The sequence below is a fragment of the Gobio gobio genome (genome assembly GCF_949357685.1).
Source record: "Gobio gobio genome assembly, chromosome: 10".
NCBI lineage: Eukaryota > Metazoa > Chordata > Actinopteri > Cypriniformes > Gobionidae > Gobio > Gobio gobio.
Window position 1 is genome coordinate 57315728 of NC_137116.1, and position 14679 is coordinate 57330406.

The 14679-nt window shown below is 38.3% G+C and overlaps 1 protein-coding gene across 1 annotated transcript; it reads right to left on the reverse strand.

Moving 5' to 3' along the window:
* Positions 1 to 2463: 2463 nt before the first annotated feature.
* On the reverse strand, positions 2464 to 8901 carry neflb (neurofilament light chain b). The gene is made up of 4 exons (XM_079828266.1): positions 7775 to 8901; positions 6384 to 6508; positions 4349 to 4710; positions 2464 to 3023 (listed from the first exon to the last, which is right to left on the reverse strand). The coding sequence occupies exons 1-4, from the start codon at positions 8801 to 8803 to the stop codon at positions 2815 to 2817; spliced, it is 1725 nt and encodes a 574-aa protein (XP_079684392.1). The 5' UTR covers positions 8804 to 8901; the 3' UTR covers positions 2464 to 2814.
* Positions 8902 to 14679: the final 5778 nt, after the last annotated feature.

Sequence of the window (14679 nt, forward strand, 5' to 3'; positions counted from 1 at the left end):
GAATGATCTTCCGGTTTTTACAGCGAATTCCACATTTCCACAGCGATCTAAAGGAATTCTGAATGAACCGCTCGGCCTATTGAGCTAGCTTGTACGTGTGTAGTTTGGATTAGAGTCACTTTCCAGAAGTTGCTAAAAGTTGCCAAATACATTTTAAAAAATTGCTAAATTTGTTGCTAGGTGCTTTTAGAAAAAAAAGTTGCTAAGGTAGTCTGAAAAGTTTTAACAAAATTGCTAAATTGGCAACACTGCGTAGTTTTGAGCTTTCTGCAGATTACCGTAGATATTATAATAAGTGTGCAGATTACCGTGGATATTATAAAAAGTGTGCAGACTATTTTCGTCGTGATTGGCTTGACGGGAGTAAATCATTCAATGTCGTGTTTTTAATGTGCTGTGTCTGTAAAATCGTTATTTTATAAGAGCCTGGCCGTTTATCAAGAACGCTGCTCGGGGACCAAAGATCGGCCGTTAGATCTACACGAGACGAATCATATCTCAGAGACATCAGAGCCAGCGGCAGACGGCAGAAGGACTGGCCGAGGAAAGGCTTCTCTTGCCGGGTTAACGAGCTCTGAACACCCGCTAACCGCCTGGAGCTCACAACTCCGAAAACGGCAGATACAATTGTAAAATAGGCGCTCTCTTTATAATCAAACCACAGATTTAATCTTTAAATAAGTAGATTCTCACCTGAAAAAGTCTTAAAACTTTTTAACACATTAAAAGTAGAATTGGTATTTAAGATAGGTTGGAGGTTATCCTAACTTTTAAGAAGTTATTTACGATGATTTTAAAGAGCATTATTTTAAATTTAAATTTTATCTTAAGAACAATCATAAGAAAAAAGATAAGAACATTCTTAAGAAAAGTTTTTGGGAATATACAAAATATTCTTTTATTTTTCCTTACTCCGCCCACATGAAAAAACACTATAGTATATTATAGTAAAATTACTCTAGTAAATACTATAGTGTTTTTTAACCGTACTATAGTAAATATACTACAGTAAATTAACAAAGTGTAGTAAATACTATAATATACTACAATTTACTGTAGTATCTTTACTAAATATGGTTCAAAAACACTATAGTATTTACTAGAGTAATTGTTTTTACTAGAGTAAATTTACTGTAATTTTACTATAATATACTATAGTATTTTTTCATCTGGGCGGTGAAAAATGACCCTAGGGGTAATTAACACATGGTTACCGAGTAGATCGTTCTCTGGGATGCGTTTTCGTGAAAATCGAATGTAAAGAGTTTTATCTCTAAAAACAGATTAGCTTATAACGCTAGTCTATGGGGCATAGAATAAGTCAAATTAAATCACTAGTTAATAACACTAACAAGACTCAAAATAGCCTCACACTAACACATAATGAGGGTCCCTACATGCAAACCCAAGCATTGAGAACTTTGTAAGTGTACAAACAGTTTAATAAGAAGATACTTTCTAAAGACAGAACATTAGCGTATACAGACAGCAGCCATCTTGGAAAACAGTCTGGACAAGTCGAGCCACGAACGCTGTGCTCAGTGATGAACTGGAATCTCATATGGTTCGCTGTTTCCGGAAGAAAGCACTGAACTCAACAGAGAAAATAAATAAATACAAATAATTTTAAATAAAACTGAACGCAACAGATCTAGTGCTTCCAAAGGACACACACTAAAGAGACGGCGGATTATTCAACTGTGGCTCGACTTGTCCAGACTGTTTTCCAAGATGGCTGCTGTCTGTATACGCGTAATGTTCTGTCTTTATAAAGCATCTTCTTATTAAACTGTTTGTACACTTACACAGTTCTCAATGCTTGGGTTTGCATGTAGGGACCCTCATTATGCTCCCATGTTAGTGTGAGGCTATTTTGAGCCTTGTATTAACTAGCGATTTAATTTGACTTATTCTATGCCCCATAGACTAGCATCTAGCACTAATCTGTTTTTAGAGATAAAACTCTTTACATTCGATTTTCATGAAAACGCATCCCAGAGAACGATCTACTCGGTAACCATGTGTTAATTACCCCTAGGTTCCCCGGAGTTGTCCTTTAAGTTAGAAAATGAGAAGAAATTGGCAGTTTAGAATAATTTATCCTTAAGAATGTTTTGTGAATGCTTTGTCTGGATTCTGCTTCATGCTGAACGGGCACAAAATAGTCACATGACATCTCTCTAGTGAATCACTTTAGCTGAGCTCGAGGTTTCTTGCATTATATTGATTACAGCGGTCATGAATAAATAATCAATGCGCTGGAGCTGATGGCTTCATCGCAGCTTTAGTGTACCTGGATGGCAGTATTTCTAGTATGCATGATATGAGAGCAGGGCTAATATGAGATATCGTATCCCACAATGCACTGTGCTAATATGCAACTCCGCCATCTTCTGAGATCACTAGACATCACTCGCTGAATTATGCATGTGTTAGCAGCAAACAGTGGAAAACAACAGCACAAGGTTTGTCAAGACTTTATTGATAGGCAATGAGCCTTTCTTTGAGGATCTGGTAAGGCATTCTGTATATTAAGCACACTTGTGTTATCATAGGCAGTTGATAGTGTGATTAATGCTGAAGGCTCAAAGAATGTTTGCATTTTAATGAATAAACGACAATTAAACCAACACAACGTCCCTGCCAAGCGCACACACGTCAGGCGTGTGTTCATGCATGGGCTGATCTATTATTCTTGTCTGCTTGCGTGTATTGCGGTTGCGTCTCAAACGGAGTGTGTGAACTCGAGCAGCAGGACACACACACAGCTCTGATCTCCTCCAGCTGTGGCACCAGGGCTTTACTTCAGGGGCTTTACTTCTTGCCTTTCTCAGCTTTACTCTCTTTCTCATCGTCTCCTTTCTTTTTCTCCTCTTCTTTTCCAGCAGCATCCTTCTCCTCTTCTTCTTCACCTTCACCTTCTTCTTTATCACCTTCTTCACCCTCTCCTCCTTCTTCCTCTTTTCCTTCCTCCTCTTCCTGTTCTCCCTTTTCCTCACCTTCTTCCTCTCCTCCCTCTTCACCTGTAAAAGAGACAAAAGAGTACACGTCACTACAAAAATTATATTTAGGCTTTTGTCAAAATCTGCCATTTGTCGATATAATGATAGATAGATAGATAGATAGATAGATAGATAGATAGATAGATAGATAGATAGATAGATAGATAGAACAAATGATAGATAGATAGATAGATAGATAGATAGATAGATAGATAGATAGATAGATAGATAGATAGATAGATAGATAGATAGATAGATAGATAGATAGATAGATAGATAGATAGATAGATAGATAGATAGATAGATAGATAGATAGATAGATAGATAGATAGAACAAATGATAGATAGATAGATAGATAGATAGATAGATAGATAGATAGATAGATAGATAGATAGATAGATAGATAGATAGATAGATAGATAGATAGATAGATAGATAGATAGATAGATAGATAGATAGAACAAATGATAGATAGATAGAACAAATGATAGATAGATAGATAGATAGATAGATAGATAGATAGATAGATAGATAGATAGATAGATAGATAGATAGATAGATAGATAGATAGATAGATAGATAGATAGATAGATAGATAGATGATTGATAGATAGATAGATAGATAGATAGATAGATAGATAGATAGATAGATAGATAGATAGATAGATAGATAGATAGATAGATAGATAGATAGATAGATAGATAGATAGATTTTAACCAACATAAACATTTTACTTTCAAAATGTTAATGTACAAAAAATAAATAAAACAATTAACTTTTTTTCACTAAATGAAGATAAATATGAAAATATAAAAGGGAAAATAATATTCAGAATTTTACTGTATATGCACCAATGTGTCAAAACATAACAAATAGTAGAGATTTTTATATTAAAGCTCCACTGTGTGATATTTTCCCCATCTAGTGGTGAACTGGTTTATGACCATCCAGTGAATATTAGTTTCTCTTCCTCTCAATTCCGATTTAGTTTTAACTCCTACGGTGGCTGATTTAGTCCAAGATTAACATGGCTTCCAGTTCGACCTCGTCCACAAGGCGAAGCTTGAATTTACGGGAATGTCCCTCTTTGGCTAATGTACTTTCAAGATGGAGGATCAACATGGCGACCCGCATTCGAACCCTCACCCGTATGTGTTTACAATGGCATATTATAAACTTACCAGAATACTTTATTACTTGAAAGAAGTAAATATACATTAATGAGCACATATATTTCTGAAAGAACTAAGTGTTTTTAGCTAAGAATAAACTAAAAAAGTTACACAGTGTAGCTTTAATGAAATTAAAATATCTACATATCTATAAAAAACAAATTATCCTCACCCTCTTCTTTTTCCTCTTCCTCCTTCTCCTCTTCTTCCTCCTCCTCCTCTTCCTCTTCCTCCTCCTCCTCTTCCTCCTTCTCCTTCTCCTCCTCCTCCTCCTCCTCCTCTTCCTCCTCTTCTTTCTCCAGACTGGCCTTGGCCTCCTGCCCCTGACTGGCTTCTATAATCTCCTCTGGAGTGGCGCAGTAGCTCATGAGTCTGGTTCCCAGTAGATAAGGAGCCCCAGAGGTCAGACTGGCCTGCACTGAGAACACGGGGCGGCCGAAAGATGGCGTGGCAGCGATGGAGGGAGAAAACACACTGGACATCCCACCAATGCCGCCCACGCTGAAGCGGGTTTCTTCTCCTTCCAGAAGTTTCCTGTTGGAATGCAAATGGACTTTATATTTAAGGATGTAAAGGACGCCTGGTGCTCTTTTTTTTATTGCCTTTTTTTCGTACCATACATTTAAAGAGTTAGTTCACCCAAAAATGAAAATTCTGTCATTAATTACTTACCCTCATGTCGTTCGACACCCGTAAGAAAAAAAGTAAAAAACCCTAAATAACGACTTATATAGTGATGACGATTTCAAAACAAGGCATCATGAAGCTTCGAAGCGTTATGAATCAGTGAGTCGATTCATGATTCGGATCGTGTGTCAAACCGCCAAACTGCTGACATTTGGCGATTCAAACCGCTGAATCGACTCACTGATTCATAACGCTCTGAATCGACTCACTGATTCATAACGCTCTGAATCGACTCACTGATTCATAACGCTCCAAACCGCTGAATCGACTCACTGATTCATAACGCTCTGAATCGACTCACTGATTCATAACACTCCAAACCGCGGAATCGACTCACTGATTCATAACACTCCAAACCGCTGAATCGACTCACTGATTCATAATGCTCTGAACCGCTGCATCGACTCACTGATTCACAACGCTTTGAAGCTTCATGATTCCGTGTTTTGAAATCGTCATCACTATATAAGTCGTTATTTAGGGGTTTTTTTGCGCACAGAAACTATTCTCGTCTTCATAAAGTTATTGTAGAGCCGCTGTAGTGAGATGGACTTTGTAACTTTAGTCTTTAGTGTCTTTTAAGGGTCTTGAGAGTGTAAAGTTGAGCCAATGGAGGCCTTTCAGAGCATCAGATTTACACTAAAATATCTTCATTTGTGTCTGAAGATGAACGGAGGTCTGACGGGTGTCCAACCACATGAGGCTCAGTCATTAATCACACAATTTACATTTTTGGGTGAACTAACCCTTTAAGTAATTATCATAAGTTAGGTATCATTCGAAAGCTTACAAACTCAAAATTCATCCTGTGAAAACCGTTTTGAAATCTGACATTGTGTTACCATGGAAACGGTACTCTAAATTATTCTAGTGGGCTCCTCCCCCTAGTGGGCGGCGTCATGTTTCATATTACAACATTTATTTTAACTACTTTATAATCAAAATCTTTTCTAATCTTGACAAAACACATATCGTCGGAAAGGTCTGAGTCTCAAGGTTCCATATTTGGTGACTGTTTTGTGATGGAAGTGACAGAAATTTACAGGAAAATGCATTTAAAAAAAAATCAATGGAATTTGAATGACACCCGGTGGCTATTCTTGGTACAGCACCCTAAACAAAATCTCATGGGGACTTTAATTTTTGTGATATCAACTTCAAATTTGGAACACAACTTTGTTAGACATATGGCTTTGATTTTAGAGTAATTTTAGAGTAAAACAGTTTTTGTAAAATATATATTTTATATGAAATACAGTACAGTATTTTTCATTTACAGTAGATTTAACTTTTTCGTACTTTGAATCTGCCGAGTGTCTGCTTTAAAACAAGACCAAACGTTGGTCTATATAATCCAAAGCATTCTTGAATTACAGCCCTTTAAGTTTGGATAGTGCATTTTCACATGTATTCTCAAAAAGGGACAGTTAAGAGGTTTTAAGGCCTTTGATATATAGGTTATCCATATCAAATGCAATAAAGCATAACTGTTCTTCTAGAAAGCTGTTGGTGTTACTAACCTGTAAGCAGCGATCTCAATGTCCAAGGCCATTTTCACATTGAGAAGGTCCTGATATTCTTTAAGGTAACGGCCCATTTCGCTCTTCATGGTCCTTAGCTCATTCTCCAAGTCACCGATGTTATCCTGCCCAGACAACAGTTAAAGACACAGGTTTGGATTTGTGTGTACAACAGTGTATATACAGCATTATTGAAGGATGAAGCTCAAACAGTAGAGCACAGCACTAGCAAAACCAGGATCATGGGTTACAAGCAATGCAATGTAAGTCACTTTAACCCTCTGGGGTTCTGCATTTATGGGCCACACTCAAAAATGCCCCAGAGGGCGGGATTAAGATAAAAAAGATTTGAGTAAAATCAATGAAATATATTTTTGTTCAATAATATTTTTTCTTTTCTTTTTTGGTGTTTTGAGATAATTTTATGATTTATAATTAATATTTATGCAATAATTATCACCCATTTTTTCCCATTGAATATAATAAAAAATGTATATATATATTTATTTTTTATTAAAGCTGTATTTCATTTTAGAGTCAAGCCTAGGCCTCATGAAAGCGATTTTTTTTTAAATGAGATCGGTGTCATCCGGTGGACACATTGAGCATTTTTATCACGCAATAGCACATTTTTACCACTATAGTGGATCTTGCGTTTTATTAAAAAAATGTTAAAAATCGTAGCTTCATCGGAATGGTCTGAAACTTGGTGACTTTATTGGTACTTGGTATATGAACACACAAAAAAATGGGGACAGGATTTGAAAAGTCTAAATGGTTGTAAAAAAAAAATAGTCACACTCAGGACCTTCGGGTCAAAAATGACCCCCATAGGAAATGAATGGGAAATTACGTTTTTTTTTGTGCATACAATCTACAAATCAGCCAGGATGCAGAAAAAAAGGACTCAAGAGTGAAGGGGTGAATCTCTAAAACATCAAGAGTGCAAAACAGACAAAAAAACTCACACACACACACAAAAACACACGCACACACAAATTAACGCGTGCCATTCCAAAAGCTAATTGTGTGTGTGTGAGAGAGTTTTTTTGTCTGTTTTGCACTCTTGATGTTTTAGAGATCTTCACTGCTGAATCCTTTTTTTCTGCATCCTGGCTGATTTGTAGATGCACAAAAAAACTCTGTATTTTCATATTTTTGCCAATTTCCCATTCATTTCCTATGGGGGTCATTTTTGACCCGAAGGTCCTGAATGTGACTATTTTTTTAAGACCACTTAGACTTTTCAAATCCTGTCGCCAATTTTTTTGGCTGTTCATATACCAAGTACCAATAAAGACCATTCCGATGAAGCTACAATTTTTTTTTTATTATAAAACGGGTCATTTTTGACCCGAAGAACCCCAGAGGGTTTAAATTGAGCATCTGACCTGTAGCTCTGCGATCTCGGCGCTCTGTTTCTCCTCCACCTCTTGCAGCTGCCTCTCCAGAGCTTGGTTCAAGCCCTGGCACGCTTCGATCTCCAGGTCCCGGGATTTGAGCAGGCGCCGGTATTCCCCAGCCTCGTCTTTAGCGGAGCGGATGTTCTCCGTGTGTTTGGCCGTGTCTTCCGTCATGGTGCTGACCTTCCCGCGGAACCACTCCTCCGCGGCCTGGATGTTCTGCTGAGCCAGGCGCTCGTACTGACCGCGGATGTCCCGGAGAGCCACGGAGAGATCCGGTTTGGTCACCTCCATCTCCACTGACACCTGGGCGCTGTACTGGACCTGGGCCTGGAGCTCGGCGATCTCGCTCTCATGGAGCCTCTTGAGGAAGGCCAGCTCGTCTAAGAGAGTATCGGCTCGTTTTTCCAGCTCAGACCTGGATAACGCTGCATCATCCGCCCCTTTCCGGGCATCCGCCAACCGGCCTTCGCTTTCCTCGCGGCTCAGGACTTCCTCTTCGTAGCGGTTCTGCAAGGCCTTGAGTGCTTCTTCCAGTCGGTCCCGGCGTTCTTGAGCCGCTTGGCGTTCCCTCCGCGCCTCATCTACGGCCGCGCGGAGCTCCCTCGCCTCTTGCTCATACAGACCCCTGAGACGGGACGGCTCATGGTGCCTCTGCCGCAGCAGGAGCAGCTCTGCCTCCAGGGAGCGGTTCTGGAGCTCCAGGCCATGCACCCGCTCGATGAAGCTGGCGAAGCGGTCGTTGAGGCCCTGGAGCTGGGCTCGCTCCTGCGTCCGCACCACTTTGAACTCCGAGCTCAGCTGAGAGGCTTGGCTCAGGTCCAGCTCAGCCGATGCAGAGGAGCGCTGCAGACCTGCAGAAGAGGAGGAGAGAACCGATGCACGGGACGGGGACGAATAAGACGAGTAGACGGATCGAGAGCGGACGCTTCCTCCGCCGAACGGCGTCGCGCCGCGCGCCACCACGCGCCTCCGCTGCGCCGCCGGGATGTAAGGGTTGTAACTCATTGAGCTCATGGTTGTTGAAGAGAGGAGAGATGTTTCCGCAGAGCTGCTGCTGCTGATGTTGTGGAGGAGAGAGGCTGTGAGGACGCAGACGCACTGGCAGGGCTTTTTATAGCAGGAGGACGAGACTCTGACGCAGGGCTTTTTACTGACAGAATGAATCGATTACCTTCCTGTCCGGGCTGGGATGGGTTCTCAGAAGTGGAGGGGGGAAATGGATTAGCAATGCAATTTGAGGGAGAGAGCATTGAAAGAGAGAGAGAGAGAGAGAGAGAGAGAGAGAGAGAGAGAGAGAGAGAGAGAGAGAGAGAGAGAGAGAGAGAGAGAGAGAGAGAGAGAGAGAGAGAGAGAGAGAGAGAGAGAGAGAGAGAGAGAGAGAGAGAGAGTACAGCCAAGAGGGCAATGAGGACAAAACGCCTTGCAGAGGAAACACAATTCCTCATTGCACAGATCTAACAGGGGATCCAGGCCACAGAGAGCCGTTAATGTGTGCCTTTTGTATTCGTTTTTTTTATTCGCTTTGGTACTATTTTCACAAGAAAGGTGTGCATTTTCAAAACTCATGGTCACAACAGATCATCAAAAGTGCACTTTTTTCAAACATTTCAGCATATTGTGTTAGTACAATACACATATAACACCATAACATTTCTCTGTATAAATGTTTCATTCACAGTAATTGCCTTTCATGAAGCTCTTACTATCACACTTTTGATTTGCATCTCTTCTCGTTCAGTTTCATACATCTGTCTGTTATTTAATCCACTGATCTTAAATCAATCAATCATTTGGTACACCAATATATTTCTATAGCTATTGATTCTATGTACATATTTTCTACTTTGTTTGCAATTTCCAATATGGATAACCATATGTAATGAATTACTTTTACGTTATAACTACTATGTTCAAAAATGTGTGTGTGTGGCCTGGTAAACTCTACATTATAAAGATGGCAATATCCTAATATCCTTTGCGGGGACAGTTTTTGGTCCCCATGGCCATGAGGAAACAAGCTTATAAATACCGAATGTGTGTTTGTTTTTTTGGAAAATATAAAAATGTAAAAATGCAGAAAGATAGTGAACCAGAAATGTGGGTGTGAGTGTGTATATGTGAGTGAACATAGAGCAGAATAGAGTATAAGGGAAAGGAAATATTCAATGATGGTGTAACTTCAGACTGATCAGAAATGCATCAGAAGAAGAAGGGAGACAGATGGTATCAAATACAGCATTTTACATTACAGTATATGCCAAGTGATACTGTAAACAGATGACCATGGTAGAGACACATTAGTGTAACTCACCCTTATAAAGCTCAACTACAGTAGATTCAGTCATATATGGTACAGTGAGGACATTTATTGGCAGCAAACTCTAGCCCAGAACCTCAAGGCTGTCGTATCTTCATCAGATAACACACTGAATACTGTTACAAACATCATGGATTCAACGGCATAAGTCAGGTAATGTAAGTGTGTTTTCTAATGAGGCATTACTGCTGTTACTGTAGATAATTCAGCAATGAGGGAGATCTCAAACATGTTTATTGCATTGTTTGCTGTTGGATGAACTGATTGTTTAAACTGAAAGAAGATCACACTGTTGTGTTTCGGTGACTAAACCAAATGTTCTCATTACATATGACAATAATCTTACATATGACAATAATCTTGTGTTTGAAACGATGATTATGTGGTCTGAAGATATGTGCAAGTGTGATCAGTTTGGATTTTGTACCAAGAGTTTAGAAAATGTACACCTTACTTGTGAAAATAGTACCAAAGTGAATAAAAAAAACTGTAGTGAGATGAGAAATCTGCATATTTTCACTTTTGCCATCTTAAAAAGGAAAGGCTTTTCATTGGCCACTGTATATTCATCTGCATAGGCCACTGAAATTTCAGTCACCAGGTGCCCTAAAGGCAGATCTTACAAACTGGAGAAAGACATCAACAGAAGGACTTCCACAAGTAAATGCTTCTCTCTAGTGGTGGTTGAAGGTATTGTGAAATACACACGGTTGCTTGCATTGCTGTGAAATAATGCTGAGTCATTGAAGGAACAGATAACTACACAATAACCTGTAATAATAATAATAATAATAATAATCTGTTAATCCCAAAAAATAGGTTCCCAAAGAACAATATTCTGACAGAAATGCATTTAAATTATTGGACATTTTTGAGCAACCTTCTTAACTGCATTTTTCCTTTATTTATTCTTGCTTAACAGTTTTCTTTGAATATCAAACAAACATTTTTGTGATTGCTAAAGTCTCTTCAACAGTCAGACGGCTAATGCATGAGGCAGGAGATGAAAAAATTAGTTTATTAAACATTCTTAGCGTCTTGGTTAAAGCTCAGAAACAAGAGAAGAAAATGCGGCATGCCATCCATCATGTCAAATGTTGTACATATCTGAATAAAGGCACCAGATGAAAGTATATTTATGTAACGGAAGTGATGATAATAAAAAGAACAGTTTATTGAATAATCTTAGTCATATTTATATGTCAATGCTCTGACCAGTACAAATCCAACAATTGTAGTTATACCAAAGGAAAAGCAATGGGAAATTAATGCTTCACAACATCATCCTGTGACTTTAATAACCTTGAAATAGAGATTCTCTTACTGTATCTCTTACTCATGAAGACCAACATCCCTTCAAACCACACAATCGTTAACACAATGCAAAGGAAATATAGTGATACAAAATATACAAAAATATAAAATGACCAATGAATAATATCATTAATAAAAAAAATGATTAAAGGATAAATCAAATGGAAACTGCATAAATGACTGGTTATACAATGAAATCAAGAAAATAAAACATCATATGATATGTATATGTAAGCCTAAAATAATGGTCTATGGCATTGTGCCAGCAATAATAAAGAATAATAAAGAATTCACAACATTATATTATAATAGAGCAATGTACTTATTGTTTTGTTTTTGTATTTCAGGAGCTCACAAGGACAGTATACACTTGATATGTTAAATATTCATGTTTAAATTAATACATAAAATGTCTCGGGGATTAAAAGTGCAGTAAGCGATTTCTGAGAAACACTGTTGATATTTGAAATGAACACTCAAACAAACACACCCCTCCCTTCATTGCTCCGCCCCCAAAATAATGAACACGCTATTTAACACAGGAATCTTCTAATGCTGCGTTCACACCAAACACGAATCGAGCGAGTGATTTCAATGTTAAGTCAATTGACGCGCGTCTGGAGGTCCTGCGTGTTGCGCGTGGCGCGATGGACACAATTCCGCCTCATTTGCATGTCCAGTTCGCGAGAATGACGCAAATTGAGCGTCTTGCGCGTTACGTGAGAGTGGTGCTCTTTGTGCATTCAAGCGTTTGAAGCGAATTCGCGTCTGACGCCCGAGTTAATTTTTTTTTACTTTGGCGTCAATTCGCACCGCGTTAACCAATCAGGAGCCTGCTCGCTGAAACCCCACATAATTAAAAAAATACTAATGTTATTGTGTCACAAAATGTAGTTTTAAGACTTTTTCAGGCGAGAATGTAGTTGTTTAATACAGAGCCCCGCACATGACATGCAGGAAAAAAAAAGTTAAGCGTGCACACAAGTTACTAATTCGTTCCCTCTATTTATAAATCATGCGCATGATTTAGCAAATCGAGGGAACAAATTAGTAAAACATGCGCACGCTTTATAAATTGAGGGAACTAAATAGTAAATCGTGCGCACGATTTAGCCTACTAGTTTTTTACTGCATGTCACGTGTGGGGCTCTGTAGTTTAAAGCTCAAATCTGTGGTTTATTTATAAAGAAAGCGCCTATTTAAAAAAATAATCTTGTGTTTGTGGAGTTGTGAGCTCCAGTGGATCAGCGGTGCTCAGCGCTCATTAACCCCAGCGAGAGCAGCCTTTCCTCGGCCAGTTTTTCTGCCGTCTGCCACCCTTCTTCTTCCAATTATAGTCCTTTTTGGCAATATCTCTGATATCCCTCTTTCTACAGTCTTTCTACAAATATCCCACTTACTTTTTCTCCTCCCCTATCATGAGTGGACATGCCCCCTATTGCTGATTGGCTAAAAGAGTGTTTTGCTGCTCTGTAAATCGGTCCGATCCACTTAGTTTTTTCTCATATTCATAGTTTTCATATGACGTCACACCCTTATAGCAACACCTGGAGGGCAAAACTAGGCTATCCTCCATTGCCCGCTAGTCATTTTTACCAGGTTTGTAGTCAGTATTAATGCAGTAAGACAGTGATACTAAAATACCAAATTTAATATACACCTCATTGATGATGCATACATACAGGAAAGCAGATGAACACAGAATATTAATGCAACACAAGGTTTCTCAGCAACTCACCCTATAGTGTTTTTCACATTAAGCAAAACGTCCCGATGTTTTTAGCGACTGAAATACTGCAGCAGGAGCTGTATATGGATCATAAGTGCCCAAAACTTGCATCTTGTTCACATATTTTTGTTTAAAGATGGAAATTTGACAGGCTTATGCTGCCGTTCAATGGCGGTTTTGCCCTCCAGGGCTCCACGACTGCCAGGACTATGTACAGTTTTTTCAGCACACACACATAACAGACATCTAGCATATATTCACAAAATGTTTAATAAAATGTTCGACATATTCCTCAGAAATCTCTTACTGAACCTTTAATAAAATTGTATTGTATTGTATAAATGACATATCAAATAAATTACATCAGCGAAACAAGTAATTTAGCATCATAGTAATATAGTGATACATACCACAATATAGTAATCCAATCTGATATTTACTTATCAACTCGACTGATGTCTTGCATCACTAATATACAAGAGGTCATTATGAAATGTATTGTAAATGTTTCAGAACTCAAAACTTCCTCCCTAGTCCAAAATTAGCATATATGCTGTTAAGAAAAGAAATATGATAAATATATGTAAAAGAAAATACATCATGCATCTGTAATTTATTTTGGCAGGAACAATTACTTTTAAAAAAAAATGTAAACACAAGTTAAATTCTGAAATAATGTATTATTTCTCTGAAAATAGGACGAAAATATATTTTGCTACTCTTTGTATTTATACTGTATGTATTTACTAAAAACTAAGTAAAAAATAAAAAATAAATTGTGTTAGTTGTTATTTACCATCTCATGGGAATATGACTAGTGCAGTTAACTATGACATTTTGCACGTACTTCTATTTTTACTAATACTAATACTAATACTAATACTAATACTAATACTAATACTAATACCAACTTGTACACTCACAAACTCTCATGCTCTGGGAGTTACTTTCAGAACTCAAGTCCTCCCAAGTCCAAAAAGAGCATTTACTGAAACTAAACTGCAAAAATGACTCATTCTGAACCTCTGCAGTCCCACAGATGAATATGGGAATGCTAACAGTTAAAAAAAAAAATCATGTTCACTAACACATTTAACGCCACACCTCTACCGACTATTTAAGGTGTTAATTTAAAAACTCATTAACATGAAAAGCATTAAAATGAAACGTGGGAGAAAAGAACCATTCATTTGAACGCATCAAATTATATGTAAAAGTATATATCCTTGACATTTAAAAGTGTCTTTTTAAAAAATGAATACTGTTGTCTGAGGTCAACTTATGATGTTCGCGTGGTTTTTACATTCAGAAACATCTTAATGAATAAGTAATAGGCTATTTTCTGCCCTGGTTTGGAGGCTCTCTCCTGGAATGCTCAGTTTTTATGGGCGTGTCGCACTGAAGAACGCCCACTGCTATGATTGGATAACAGTTTTGCATATTTAATGAGCTTTGGCTCCCTCCTGAGTACACATGAGGAATTGTTTTGAAAGTGTGTGGGTAAACGGCAACTAATCGGAATTAATCGCC

Coding starts and splice junctions, on each gene's coding strand:
- neflb (XM_079828266.1), bottom strand. CDS start 8,803: ATGAGCTCAATGAGTTACAACCCTTACATCCCGGCGGCGCAGCGGAGG. Junction 4,711..6,383: donor ATTGAGATCGCTGCTTACAG/GTTAGTAACACC, acceptor GCATTCCAACAG/GAAACTTCTGGAAGGAGAAG. Junction 3,024..4,348: donor GGAAGAGGAAAAAGAAGAGG/GTGAGGATAATT, acceptor TCTCTTTTACAG/GTGAAGAGGGAGGAGAGGAA.